The 14,763-nt window shown below is 43.4% G+C and overlaps 1 protein-coding gene across 1 annotated transcript in view; it reads left to right on the top strand.

Moving 5' to 3' along the window:
- Positions 1 to 14,763, top strand: part of TCP1 (t-complex 1) — a 114,083-nt gene that overhangs the window by 56,348 nt on the left and 42,972 nt on the right. Inside the window, 2 exon segments of the mRNA XM_030198394.1 lie at positions 3,036 to 3,133; positions 3,298 to 3,408. Coding sequence (XP_030054254.1) covers positions 3,036 to 3,133; positions 3,298 to 3,408 — 209 coding nt within the window.

Raw genomic sequence — 14,763 nt, 5'->3', positions numbered from 1 at the left:
CTCTCTTTCCAGCATCTGCCCCCTCTCTTCTTCCTTTCCATCCAGCATCTGACCCCTCTTTCTCTCCTTTCCATCCAGTGTCTGCCCCCTCTCTTCCCTCTTTCCATCCAGCATCTATTTTCTCCATCCATGTATAGTGTTTCTCCTCTTTTCCCTTTCCCTAATCTCTGTCAGTATGCATCTCCTTCCTCTTTCTTCACTCCCCTCCATCCATATGCAACTCCTTCCTCTCTCTTCCCTCTCCTCCATCCATGTCCACCATTTTTCCTCTCTCCACCCATCCATCCATGTTCATCTCACTTCCTCTCTTCCCTCCCCTCCATCCATGTCTAGCATTTTCCTCTCTCCCCTCCATCCATGTGCATCTCCTCCTGTCTTCCCTCCCCTGCATCCATGTTCAGCGATTTCTCCCTTCTTCCCTGCCCCCTGCATCCATGTTCAGGGATTTCTCCCCTCTTATTTATTGCATTTGTATCCCACATTTTCCCACCTCTTTGCAGGCTCAATGTGGCTTACAATACATCATGAATAGTGGAAATAAGAAGAGAAAAGACATTTGGTATTACAGAAGGATTTTGGGTTACATAACAATGAAAGAAACATGATTGTAATATAACAGAAAAACATTATAAGACAGTTCAGGATACATGTGGTTGCCCTACCTCTTAAAACTCATTTTACCTGTTGCTCAGAAGAGCAGTGACAGCTGAGATATGTTCTGGAAATTCAACTCACTGGTGGCCCTAGAAGACTGAAAGTGAGCACAGCTGACCTAGGAATTAACTGCAATTAATTCCACAAATTCTGTGTGGAGTATCTCTAAAAGAGTGCCACACTGAAGAATAAAGTTGATAGTCTAATTGGGAAGGCTTTAAGATCGAATACACCTGCTATATTATCAGATTTTCTGTTTTCGGTCCACTGTAACTTTCAATATGAGGTCAGTTTCTGTCAGGACAAGCACAGCAGGTAAGCAGCATGGTGAAAGGCTGGATAAATGTGTTAACATAAGATTAAATGACTGGCTTCCAACTCTCCTAGGATGCAAATTGTTGACCCCCTGGCATACAGAAGAATAAACCATGTTTGTCTCTTTGCTGTGTTGATTTGAAAATTGAGTATGTAAAATTACAGCATAACAAGTATTTCACAGATTCCCAAACAGCCAGTGGTTAAAGTCAATCTGCACAGCTACTATGTTAGGTTTGACAGTTTAGGGCAAATTTTTCAATATTCTCTACTTGTGTAACAGCAAATGTAATGCATCAATTTACAGCAAATTACAGATAACCTGTGAATCACTGTTAATGCCTTGCAAGCATAATTTGTAGACCCTTATATTAAAAGAACTGGTGATTCAGAACTAACTAAAAAAAAAAAAACAACAAAAAACTCATTTTACCTGACTGAATGGAAGTGAAAGGAGCAGAGTACAGGCTCCGTCTTCAGCAGCTTTCTCCTTCCCTCAGCGTCCCCCTTGCGTAAACAGGAAATGAAGGCGGGACCAAGCTGAGAGGGAAGGAGAAAGCTGCTGTAGACGGAACGTGTACTCTGCTCCTTTCACTGCCGTTCAGTCAGGTAAAATGAGTTTTAAGCTGACTGAGCGGCAGGAAAGCAAGGAGGGCAGGTTTGGAAATATTGGGGGTGCTCAAGCACCCACAGCACCCACGGAGTCGGCGCCTATGGTACCAACTTGCTGTCTGCATACGCTAGCGTATGTGAAAGCTTTCAGATTTGGTGGTGGTAGTCTTGGTATCTGGGAGCGCTGCACAAATTCTAGGACAGTTAAGCTTACAGGGAATTAATTTATTTGCAGCAGGTAGAGTCAACAGGCAGAAAGGCAGCTCTTAAGGCCCTATTTAGTATGTTGATGTATCTTGCTCCCTTGGTCATATCTGTGATTTGTAGCCAGGCAGTGAGTCCTAGGCTTTCCAAGGAAGCCACCCAAAGCCAGTCATCAAAGTGGAGAAAATCTAGATGACTTCACTTGTGTGTTTAAATGGCTAACACCACTAGGCATTTAGTAAAGACCCTGGGGACTGAAGAGGGGCCAAATAGCAGAAGCTTGTACTGTTAGTGGTCTGCATAAATAAGGAACTGAAGATGGTCTGCAACAAGGATGGATCAGGATTTGTAAATCTCTCTCGCGTCCAGTATACACAGTCAGTCTCTCCTCTTTAAGAATAGCTGACAAGAAAATTCATTTGACTCTTTCCAAAGAGAGGTTGAGGTTTCTGATATCCACAATAGGAGTGGTGGGTGTCGTGAAAGGAAGACTAATGAAAACCAGAATAGGCAGGGGAAGTATACTGGAGATACTATGGGGGATGGGGCAGATTGAGGGGGGGCAGCAACACGTTAAAGGTCTGATTTAATTAACTTTTTTCCGTGTAGTAAAAGAATTGGAGAATAGGCTTAGTAAATCCAAGCTCTAAAGCAGCTGCAACAGATCTGGAAAATTATCCACCTTTACCCTCTTTCTTACTGTAGTTACTGTTAGGTTGTGAGAACTGTCATCTGTTGACGTTTCTGGAGTTAGCACCTGGATAAGATAGTCTTTAAGACTAGAAAGCACAAGAATGAGAATTGCAGGAATCCCATGGAACCTATGGGATTCCTGTGCTGTTGGAAGAAGTTGCCACTGGATTCCTGTGAGTGTAGTCAAAATATCTGGTGATGCCAGAATGAAGCTTGGATCGAACTGAGTAGAGGCAATTTGAGTGCCAGAATAAGGCTTGGAACGCCCAGAAAGGCAGCCAAAAATTCAGACTGAGGCTTGAAACACTAATTGGTTGAGTAGTGACTATTACACAAACAGCCGGAGACTGTTGAGGTTAGGTGGAAATGGAGGACTGCGAAGAGTAAATAGCGTTGACTCGTATGAGTGGGGATAGAGTGGATCTTAGGGGGTATGGGTAGGGATGGGTTAGATTCCAGCAGGGATGGGTAAAATGTCTGTTCCTGTGCAACTCTAAGAATTTAGAACTGAACTAAGGAAACCGACACCTTTCCAAATTCCATTTTTTTTCTTACAGGTTATTATTGCAGCAGAGTTGCTAAAGAATGCCGATGAACTAGTGAAACAGAAAATTCATCCCACATCCATTATTAGTGGATATCGTCTTGCTTGCAAGTGAGTTGTTTTTAAACATTATAGCATATTTGATAGAAAAATGAAAGCTGCTGTTGGACTTTTTGGAAATTCTTGTTCTTGAAATCACTTTTCTGTAACCATGCAATCAATGTAAATTAAGCTTGCAATAACCTACAACTAAAAAAATGTATTTTGTTGTACAGGGAAGCTGTTAGATATATCAATGAAAATCTCACTATCAACACAGATGAACTGGGGAGGGAATGTCTGATCAGTGCAGCTAAAACTGCCATGTCCTCCAAAATCATAGGAGTGTATCCTTTTTATGTTTAACTCTGTTTATTGGTAACACAACTTATACATTGTTCCAACATGAACATGAATGAAATCTGGTATTTAACATCATCTCCAACTGCGTCACCAAGCATTTTATTTTCTCCCCCCCCCCCCCCAATGTTAATTCCTATCCCTTCCTTCCCCCCCTCCCACCCCCCTGCAGAAGAACAGGCAAGTATTCAAACATTTAAAAGTCTACTTCTAACTCCAGATGACAACGTTCTCCAGAAGGGGTTCCAGCAGTCCTGGAACTCTACCCCCCTTTCGGATTGCCAGTCCTGTATGTCTAGCCTTTCAAGTCTCATCAGTTCAATCAGCTTGACCCGCCATTGCTGAATATTTAGGCACTGTCCAGTAGTCCATCCTGCCAGGAGTAATTGCATTACTGTTAAAGTTACTTTATTTGCAAAAGATTTATAGCCTTTTGGTGCTGGCAGTCCCAGGCGGGGCCTGCCAAACAACAGCAACACATCATAGTACCACTTAGATCTCCACCAAGAGGAGACCTGGAACAGCACCTCCCTCCACAACTCTTCCACCTTCCTACATTCCCAGAACATGTGCCCAATTAATACTCCTGCTGTACCACACCTCGGGCACTCTCCCCAGGGGGAGGTCCCCATGTGGAATGCTCTGCGGGGTGAAATGTACATTCGGAGCGCAAATTTATACCATGTCTCCCAGTGCTCAATGAATCTGGACCTTTTGCGAATGCCCAGGATAAAAGACTTGAGGTGTTCCTCCTGAATAGGGGTTCCGAGATCCTTGGTCCAGGCCTCCGCTAATTTTTTATAATCCAGTTCTGAGGCGGAGTCCTTGATGTGTCTGTGGTAGAAGGTCAGTGGCACTCGTTGTTGTGCTTCAAAGGAGAATGCCGTCGACAGTTCCTCCCTAACATCTTCCGCCAGGTCTGCCCAAGGCAGCCCCCGTATATAATGTGCCAGTTGATAATAGTGCCAATAATCTTTGCTGGGGATACTGTACTCCCTTTGTAATTCCGCAAAGGGTTTAATTTTCCCTTCGTCAGTCACCGCTTGTAACAGATATTTGAGTCCTTGTCTCTCCCAGCGTTTAAATGTTGGGTATAGATTTCCCGCGGGAAACCGCGGATTGCCACATATGGGTAGAAATGGTGTTACTCTCGACGAAAAATGGTGTAGCTTACACACCCAGCGCCACGCGGCCCGCGCCGCCGGCATTATACCTGACTGATGTAGTTCCGTAGGGGTCTCCCTCCCTGTCAGATGCAGGAGGCATCCCAAGTCCGCAACCGGGGACATCCGTCTTTCCAGAGGGGTGTTTGAAAAATCTGAAGTTCGTCTATGCCAGTCGTTGACATGGCGCATTCCGCAGGCGACAGTCACATGCCGTAAGCTCATGAGGCCCACCCCTCCATATTCCACTGGGGTGCACATCATCCTCAACGGGAGTCTTGGTTTCCCTCCCCTCCACAGAAATTTATTTAAGAGTCTGTTCTGTTGCCGTTCATCCGTTTTGGTAAGATAAAGGGGCACTGTTTGAAAGACGTATATCCATTTTGGAATAATAAACATATTGTATAGTGCCACTCGTCCAAATAGGGATATCGGGAGGTTCTCCCACCCCTCCAGCTTTGATTTAGTATCTGACAGCAAAGCAGTTAAATTAAGTTCATGAAGTTTCTTCAAGTTTGCTGGAATCTGAATCCCCAAATATTTGAGGGAGTCTTCTGTCCATCCGAGAGGGAAGGGACCACGCCAGTCGCCCTTCACCGAGGGCATCAGTGGGAGCGCCCAAGATTTATCATAGTTCAGTTTAAATCCAGAATAGCGTCCATAGGTCTCCAGGCAGGTCATCATGCCCCGGAGAGAGCGTGCCGGTTCCTCTAACACTAGGAGTAGGTCATCAGCATAAGCCAGAAGTTTGACTTGCTCCTGTCCCAGCGCCACCCCCCTTACCTCCTCCGCTAACAAAACAGTTCGGAGCAGGGGTTCCAAGGCTATAGTAAAGAGGAGTGGTGACAGGGGACAACCCTGTCTCGTCCCTCTCATTATCGGGAATCGCGGGCCCTGCCTTCCATTCACCAATAGCCCTGCCCAGGGTTCTCTGTAGAGTGCCCGCATCACCTCCATACACCACCCATCGAAACCCATGTGTTCTAGCGTCTGGAAAAGATACGGCCAAGCGACCCTGTCGAAGGCCTTCTCTGCATCTAGGCTCACCACCAGGGCGGGATTCCCCCCCGCCCGGCAGCGAGCCATCGCCAACAGCAGGCGCCTAACATTAAATGAAGATTGTCTCCCTCTGACAAAGCCCACCTGTTCTGGGGTCACCATCCTAGCAAGGGGTGCTGCCATCCTCTCTGCCAGTATCTTAGCCAGCAGTTTTACTTCTACGTTTATGAGAGAGATAGGTCGGTAAGATGTCACTTGCTCTCTGGGCTTTTCTGGTTTCGGGATCAGGGTGATTAATGCTGTGTTTTCGTGTAAGGGAAATGAACCTGACTCAACTATCTCCTCAAAATAGGCTAGCAAGTCTCCCATTACTTCTATCGGTATGTTTTTATAGTATTCCGCGGAGTATCCATCAGGTCCCGGGGCCGAGCATGTCTTTAAAGTCTTTATCGCTGCCTGAAGTTCATTAAGTTGCAAAGGTGCATTTAGGGATTCTAGTTCTATTTCCGTCAGTTTGGGGACCTTCGCCTGTTCTAGGTAATGTTGTATCTCCATGGGTGTCCCCGGCCCCCCCTCCTCTGCTCCATATAAGGAGGCAAAATATTTCGTGAACTGGTCAATTATTGCTTTATGATCGTTTATTGTCTGTCCATTAGGGCCTTTAATCGCTTCTATAATTCTAGAGCCTCCCCATCCCTTAATTAGCCTGGCCATCAGTTTCCCTGATCTGTTTCCAAAGCGCTTAAGTCTGTATTTCTGATAATTCATGGAGTGGGTTGTTTTCTCATGGATAAGAGTGTTTAGAGCGACTTGTGTCGCCCTGAGGGCCTCCATTGTGTATGTATTAGGGTTTTGGATATATGTCCTTTTAGCTACCTGGGTTTGTTTCTCTAACTGTAGGATGCTATTCGCCATTTGTTTTTTCCTTCTGCACACATAAGCAATTATATCTCCTCGCAGCACCGCTTTCGAGGTTGTCCAATATAACTTGGGTTGGTCCCTATGTTGTATATTATATTCTTTAAATTCGGCCCATTTTGTATGTATATATTGATTGAAGTGGGGGTCCTTAGCCAAGTAAATTGGGTAACGCCAGCCTGGGCCACCCCCTCCCCCCTCCACAGCAAATTCAATGTCCGCCCACACTGGGGCATGGTCCGAAATCTCTTCAGGGCCTATGTGGACCGCCTGTATCCGGGAGAACAGGGAACGATCTGTTAGTATGTAATCTAATCGAGCCTGGGTATTATGGGCCCTGGAACGGTGGGTGTAGTCCCTTTCCCCCGTATGGAAGGTCCTCCATGTGTCCACCAATCCCAGAGTGTCGGCGAAAGTCTGCCACATCTGTGTTCTATACCCCCGATAGTATGGGGACGCGGTCGCCGAGCAGTCTAAGGTGGGGTCAGAAATCAGGTTAAAGTCGCCCACTACCATCAGCTCTCCCTCCCGGATTGCCAAACATCTAGCTATCAAACTTTGGAAAAACTTTTTATCCGGTACGTTAGGACCATATATTACTAGTAAGTGAAATTTTATTCCCTGTGCCCACCCTTGGAGCAGTATATAATTCCCTTGTTCTCCTCTTTCAATTATTGTAGACTTACAGGTCACTCCCCTCCTCACTAGGACAGCCACTCCCCCCTTCCGTCCCTGGGCCGAAACTGCATAAACCTCTTCAACCCACTGCTTTCTCAATTTTTTATGCTCTTGGTCTGATAGCCTCGTTTCTTGTAAACAAGCAATGTCTATTTTATGTCTCTTTAGTGCAGTCAAGATTTTTGTTCGTTTTATGGGGGAAGTTATTCCCCCTACGTTCCATGTAGCTAGCCTAATTGGCATGTTTGTGTCTTGTGATGCTGGATTGCATGAGTCTTAATCCTATGTATTATATCCAATTCTTTATCTATTCTTCCTCCCCCTATCCCTCTGGAACATCTGTCCTCTGTTATTAATCGTTGTCTCTCCTGCCCTGATGATTGGTTTTCATAGATCATTAGTTGTCCGTTCTTCTTGTCCCTCCCTCCCTCCCCTCCCCCCTTCACCCTCTGCCAAAACCCTATGTGCCCTTCCAGCGCTAGCTGAAAGTGGGGGATCTCTTGTGACGCTAAGGAGCCCCGACCCCCGCCTGCCCCCCCGTTCCCTGTGCTTCCCTCACCTTACAATCTGCTTATGCTTCATGACCAGACTCCCGCGCCTGTCCAGCAACTCTCATTCTCCCGTCAATAATCCACATCCATTCAGAAATGCTCGTGCAGGCTGTGCTGTGTCAAAATATTGCCATTTATCTTGGTAAAAGATTCGCAATCGAGCTGGATATGTTAGCATAAATTTAATTTTTTTCTTGATCAGTATTGTGCAGAGGGGGTGAAATTGTCTCCTTTTTTCTTGTATAATCCGGGAAAAATCTTGAAAAATTAGTACTCGTTTAGTGTTATAGGTCAGTGAGTCTCTCTTCAATTTGAAACCCTGCAGGATTTCTTGTTTATGCTTATAGTTCAGTATTTTTGCTATTACCACTCGGGGTCGATTAACATCTTCGTTTTTCCGGCCTACTCTATGGGCTCTTTCTACCACCAATGGCCCTCTTGAATCAGTCAAAGCCAGTTCTTTGCCCAGCCATTGTTCCAGCCACTCCGCCATGTTAGCCTCCGGTATGCTTTCAGGCAGGCCAACTAACCTTATATTATTTCTCCGCGAGCGATTCTCGAGATCATCGAACTTGTCTGTCAGATCTATCAGTTGCTGTTTCAAGCTGACAATCTCAGGCCCATGCGTTCTAACATCGTCCTCCAGCGCCATTACTCTGGTCTCCACATCTCCCATTCGCGATTGCAAGCCATCAAAGCCCGCCGCGTAACTGTCTAGTTTTTCGGACAGGGAGTCCCACTGCGGGGCTAGTGCCTTCATGATCGCTGCTGTAATCTGTGCCAATTGAGCTTCGGAGAATTCCGTTCTCAATTCGTTCTCGTTGTCCGCCATTTTGTTTTCGCTCGCGAGTTTGTTTTTTTCTTTTTTCACCGCTTTATGCGCCATCTGAGCTGGTGAGCGGCGTAAATATCTGTCCATACAGTCCTCCGTTATGTGTGTTCGCGGGAGGGAGGCAACTCAGCTGATTTCTTTTATTTTGGGGGCGTTTAGGAGCCGGGGTCCCAGAGCTGCAGCGCTAAGCGTCCGTCCAGCTCACAGCATCGCGAGATCTCCCCCGTGTATCCTTTTTATAACATGGGCTTTCTGTTCTGCAAGATCCAAACAATTCTAATTTTGTTGGCTAAATAGTCTGTAGTTACTGAATGCTAATTTGTCTAGTCTCCATAGGCAGGCAGGAATAATCGGCCGTTCAAGCGGGTGGTGTGACTGAGTGCTGACAGATTATTTGCTGAATAGTTGTGGAAGGACTGAAATGCTTTTCACCAAAGGACACAATGTCCTTTAGCCTCAGCTGGAATCTCCTCAGTCCATTTTTGTTTAATGCTCTAATATTTTCCTTTGTGCTACTAACAATTCACAAACTCATTCTTTCGTGAGTTGCTAAAGTTTTTTTTATTTGTCATATCTGAGTTAAGGACATCTAGTAAAATGATAAACCTGCTTTTTGAGGTCAGATTTCTACCTTAACTAGTTCATCATAGTACCAACACCTAATTACTGGGCTTCAGTCATAAAGGTGAACAAGCCCCACACATTTTGAATTGCAAGAGTTTCATTGCTTTCTAGAGTAGACCAGGCCAGTTACAAAGCATCACCCTATTTTTGCTTCCTTTGTTCCCCATAGGCATAGAATCTTACTAAATGATTAGTGTCTTAACTGGACAGCAGATTGCTTTTTTTTTTTTTTTTTTTAATGCCCAAGCAGGTCTGATTCTAGAAGGACATGTTGATGCTCTTTTGTTAGAAACATAGCACCATACATGGCCCAAGATCAGCCTTTATGAGGAGATTTTCAAGGCTATAAGAGTGTAGCCTCTACATTTTGCATCTCATATTTAAGCAGTGACTCTAGATGAAGCAGTAGGCTTGAAGCTGATTTCTAAGGTATTTGTTTGACAAATAAGAGCTGCTGCCATCCCAATTAGGACTCATTGTGTTTTAGGTAGCTCTTAATTTTTTATGGACCAGTATAAGGACTAAACAGCTGCTACCCCCTCCCCCCCCCCAAAAAAAAAAAAAATCGTAGTTTTGTTTTTTCTTGGAGGAATTTGCTGCCTTTTTGAAAAATTCATCCCAAGGCAGTATACTGCAAGTATAACCCAGATATAGGCAATACATTGCAGCAGTAAAATATTCAAACAGTACACATAACATGGTGTGCTACTTAGGTCAACACAATACATATTAAAACATCTTAATAGCAAAGGTGTAACATACAGATGGGTAGCAGATAGAAATAAAAGGATCACTAACTTGAAAAATTATCCCTTCTATTTTATATACCCACATATGTGCCTTCATATACTGTCCTCCCTTTATAAAGTTTGACTGGCGATGTGTCTCTGTCTCTTACAGAACTTAAACTGTAAGCTATGCTCAGATCCTAGGACTCAATGAGCAAGGTCCTTACCCTGGAAGAGGAAAAATGAGAAACGTGTTTGTAGCCTTTTCTTTTCATTGTCCTTTTTCAGTGCTCCCATGATCTTTCCTTTGCTGTTAACTAGACTGTACTCGCTGCTTTTAGAAAGGACTAAACATTGGTTTTGGATGAGGGATAAAACCAAGAAGTAACTTTGTATGGCAGGTGGGAGAGGAGGGGGTTCAATGCCCTCAAATTACTTTTTAAACATGGGTCTGCTTTTAGGTAATTTGTTTCATGTAACATCAGCTATGATTCTTTTATTTGCCATATTTATATTTAAATTCTGTACATAAATTTCACTTTCACCATAAGATCTGTAAATACCTATCAATTTTTAGAAGTCAAAAACAAGGATTTTCCTTAGGTTTTCATGAACTTTATATGTGCCCTAAAATGTTAACCACTATCAAGCTTAAGATCATGACAGCCATACTGGGTCAGACAAATGGTCCATGTAGCCCAGTGTCCTGCTTCCAACAGTGGCCAATCCAGGTCACAAGTACCTGACAGAAACCCAGTTAGTAGCAACATTCCATGCTACCAATCCCAGGGCAAGCAGTGGCTTCCCCCATGTTCACCTCATTAAGAAACTAAGTACTTTTTCTCCAGGAACTTGTCCAAACCTTTTTAAACCCAGATACACTAACTGCTGTTACCAGAAGCAACGAGCTCCTTTGCTTAACTGTTCTTTGAGTGAAAAAAATTTCTCCTAATTTGTTTTAAAAGTATTTCCATGTAATTTCATTGAGTGTCCCCTGGTCTTTGTACTTTTTTTGAACGTGAAAAATCGATTCACTTTTAACCGTTCTACACCACTCAGGATTTTGAAGACCTCAATCATACCCACCTTCAGCTGTCTGTTTTCTAAGCTGAAGAGGCCTAACCTCTTTAGCCTTTCCTCATATGGGAGGAGTTATCCCTTTTATCATTTTGGTTGCTATTCGAACCTTTTCTAATTCAATTTTTTTTTTTGAGATAGGACGATCAGAATTGAACACAATACTCAAGGTGATCATGCCATGGAGAGAGAGAGGCACTATAATTTTGGTCTGTCTTTGCATCCCTCTCATAATTCCTAGTATCAAATGTTGGGAGGCAGCTATTTGCAACGTGCATGGAAATTTGCCCCAGCAATGTCTTTTGTCATGTAGCATTGTACACAACTTCTGTAAATAATGGGATTTGTGCACCTTACCCATACTTCTTTCTCACTCGCTGGTTGGCTTACAACAGGATAAATAATTGAACGTTATTTACAAAAATGCTGTGTGTGTGTGTGTGATATATATATATATATATATATATATATATATATATATATATATATATATTTGTGTGTATATATAGTAGCATTTTTATTTTGTATGCTTGGATGAAGACAGAGTCCTTCCTCAGGATGTACAGTGCGTTATATCCTTAACCCTAGAACGCATGATGTTAAAAATATACTTCCTTAGCATCCCTCCGGACCGGACCAGGATTGGACTGTTGGGTTGTGCCCGCCTACCAGCAGGTGGAGACTGAGAAAAAACTCTGACTCTAGAGAGCCAATAGGAGCCCTGGCCATGTGACCTTAGCCTCAGTATTTTCTCAGTCTCTCAGCAGGTAGGAAGTGAGCCCATTAGTCTCTCTCTCTCTTTTTCTCTATAAGATATTACAGATATATTTACAATACTTTTTCTGTGCCTGGAATCGTAATTAGAGGCTTGACAGGGTTTCTTTTCTTTCTTTGACAGCCTCTGGGGTGTTAAACTTGGGTGTCTCGAGTCCACCCCCCTTCCTCCCCATCTCCCTGGCTTAGCAGGGAAGGGCCGTCCCTTTCTCTGGAAAGGTGTACCGTCTTTGGGAGAGGCAGCCACTTTTAATAGGCAGCTGTTTTTAAAGAATCAAGTAAAAGAAAATTAAAAGAATTAATTCAAATGAAAGGAATTTAAAGGAAGTAGTTTTTGCTTTCCCCAGTCTTATAACGAGCAGGTAGCTCTTCTGTCTTATGCTGTTTGAAGAGTCTTTATTTTCTTTTCTGGCGGAGCTATTTAAAAAAAAATAAAATAAAATAAAAAAAAGTGAAAAGTCAGCGTCTGTGACTTTAATCGGCGGTTTTTTGTTATCTTCATTATTTTTCCTCTGCTATCCGGCGTTGTTAGCGGCGGTAGTTGTAAAAAAAAAAAAAAAAGAGAGAGAGAGGCGCGCACTGTTAAGCGCGTGCTCGCTCTTGGACAGGTCTGTATAGCTTGGGAGCTGTATTGACGGTTCCTGTCGGGCCAGAGGCTAAACCATGTTTTGTGCGGCATCGGAGGTTATCTGTTTTTCAGCGGCACGGATTTCCTGCTTCTTCGTCGGTCTGGTCAGTGGTTTTCTCCCCCGAACTTTATTCTTCTCATTTTGGCGCGCTTGGCCGCCATTGTTTTGCCTGCAGCTGCAATTTCCCTTGACGCGGTAGCGTTTTTCTGCTTTTACTGTGTTTGGCTGTTTGTGCAATGGAAAGGAGATATTGTTTCTCCGGTAGTTGGGGCAATTGGTAGTATATTTTCCCTGCAATTAATTTTTACATGTATTTTTCAAGCTATTAAAAAAAAAAAAAAAAAACAAACGAAATGTTACGATGCGAATAGCGCTCATTTTGTTTTTCCCTCTGTTTTTTCTCTGTCAGGGACTTTTTGGTTGCTAGCAATGTTGTGAATTAAAGTGCAGCTCAGTTGGCGATTTCTTTGTTCTTGGCAAGACTCCGATTCAAAGTGCAGCTGAGTCGGGAATTCTCTGTTTTAGACAATGGGACGAATTAAATTATATCTCAGCTCCAAAATAACCAATTTCCTATTCCTTTCCCTTGTGTGTGATGTTTGGAGGAAAGGTCTTTGCTATTGTCTAGCGCAGTTTTTATGGAGGTCCAGTGTGTGTCACTCTGTGTCTTTCTCATTTCCTGGTGAATAGGACTACATTGTCTAATAGTCAATTAATTAGTACTTTACAAATCTGGCCATAATATCTTAGTTCCTTTCAAGCATTTCCCTTTATGGCTATGATGTTATACAGTGTTTTAAGAACTTAAACATTTTCTATGGCATAGGCTATCTGGTTCAGGTGCCATTGTTTGGTACTTTACAATGCTGGACATAAGATCTTAATTCCTTTCAGGAAATTTTCCTCCGTGGCTATGTTCTTATACAGTGTTTTAAGATCTTAACAAACGTTCTCTAGAGCCTAGGCTATATGGTTCAGATGCCATGTGCAATGAAATACATTGTCTGATACTCAATTGTTGCGTACTTTGCAATTCTAGACATAAGGTCTTACTTCCTTTCAGCAATTTTCTTTCATGGCTATGCGTTCTCTTTGGCATAGCAGATGACAGCTGCATAGGCTACATGGTTCAGATGGTTCTCATATTCTAGGAGACTCAGTCCTGTCTACCGAGCACCCAGTTTTCTCAGATGCTTTAGAAGGCATGTTTTATTCACGTCTTCTCTACTTTCCAACTGTCTTGGAGTTTCTCATGTGTTATCTTAGTTTTCTTCTAGGACTTACAAGATATATGTCCACTTAGGGAGTAAAGTTATCAGGTCAATTTGCATTCTCTCCCACTTAAGGATAGTGGGAGGTCCTCATGCCATCTACTTGTATTTTTGTTTCCTCTATCTATTCAGCCTGGGCACATGGTAAACATTCTGGTTTTGTCCAGTATGACCATCCATAACATCTGCTATCCCTTTCTCTTCCTTACAGATTTTAGGGTCTTGTTTCAAGCTTTCTTGACGTCAGGTACAGTCTTGTCTCCTGTGGCACAAATTCACCACCTTTTCCGTAATAGGTATTTTCCAAGTCTATTCCTTTTCATTTTCATTTTATTCTTCCTCTCTCCAGAGTTTTTTTTCTCTTGGAAGGAGATTCACTCATTTTCTGTGCATTTTTTGCCATAAGGGCATAAGTGTTGCCATAATGGGAAAGGCCAAGAGTCCCCATCCTGTTTTCAGATGGGGTCAATCCAGATTGCAAATACCACATTCATATCTTGTGAGTGTGCATCTGTTCATCTCAGTGAGGAAGGAGGCATGACATGATACGAGGTTTGGGGAGATCCGGTAAAATTAAAGGCCAGTGTGTCTCAGTCCACGCTCAACATATGGTGATCCTTTCATTTTCATTCTATATGTCCTCATTCCAGACCTTCCTTTCAATTGGTAGGGGATTCTTTCACTTCCTGTGCATTTTTGCTATTAGTATACGAGTATGGTCATACGGGGAAAGTCTAAGAGTCCATTAAGCCCAGCATCCTGTTCTCAGTTGTGGTCAATCCAGGTTGCAAGTACCACATTCATTTCTTATGGATGTGGGTCGGTACATCTTAGTACATCTCAGTATAGGAGGAGTAATGTCCGTGATACGAGGATGATAAGGTCCTCATTACTTCTTACCCTGCTCTTCGGTCTCGTGTCGGCTCCGCGCACTTTTTTCTTAAGTTATGGTCGTAGTAGCAGCGGCGCTCATGAAACTACGTCTCGTCGTTTCATCCTTTCCATAGATGTCTGGTTCATTACAGACAGTCTTATTGGCAGAGTTGTCAGGTCAAGCAACGGGTGGTGCATTTCGGGCACTCCCTAGGTTATGGGGTG

This window comes from Microcaecilia unicolor, chromosome 3, assembly GCF_901765095.1.
Source record: "Microcaecilia unicolor chromosome 3, aMicUni1.1, whole genome shotgun sequence".
Lineage (NCBI taxonomy): Eukaryota > Metazoa > Chordata > Amphibia > Gymnophiona > Siphonopidae > Microcaecilia > Microcaecilia unicolor.
Note: the sequence above shows the minus strand (reverse complement) of the source record. Positions and strands in the feature narration are given on the sequence as shown.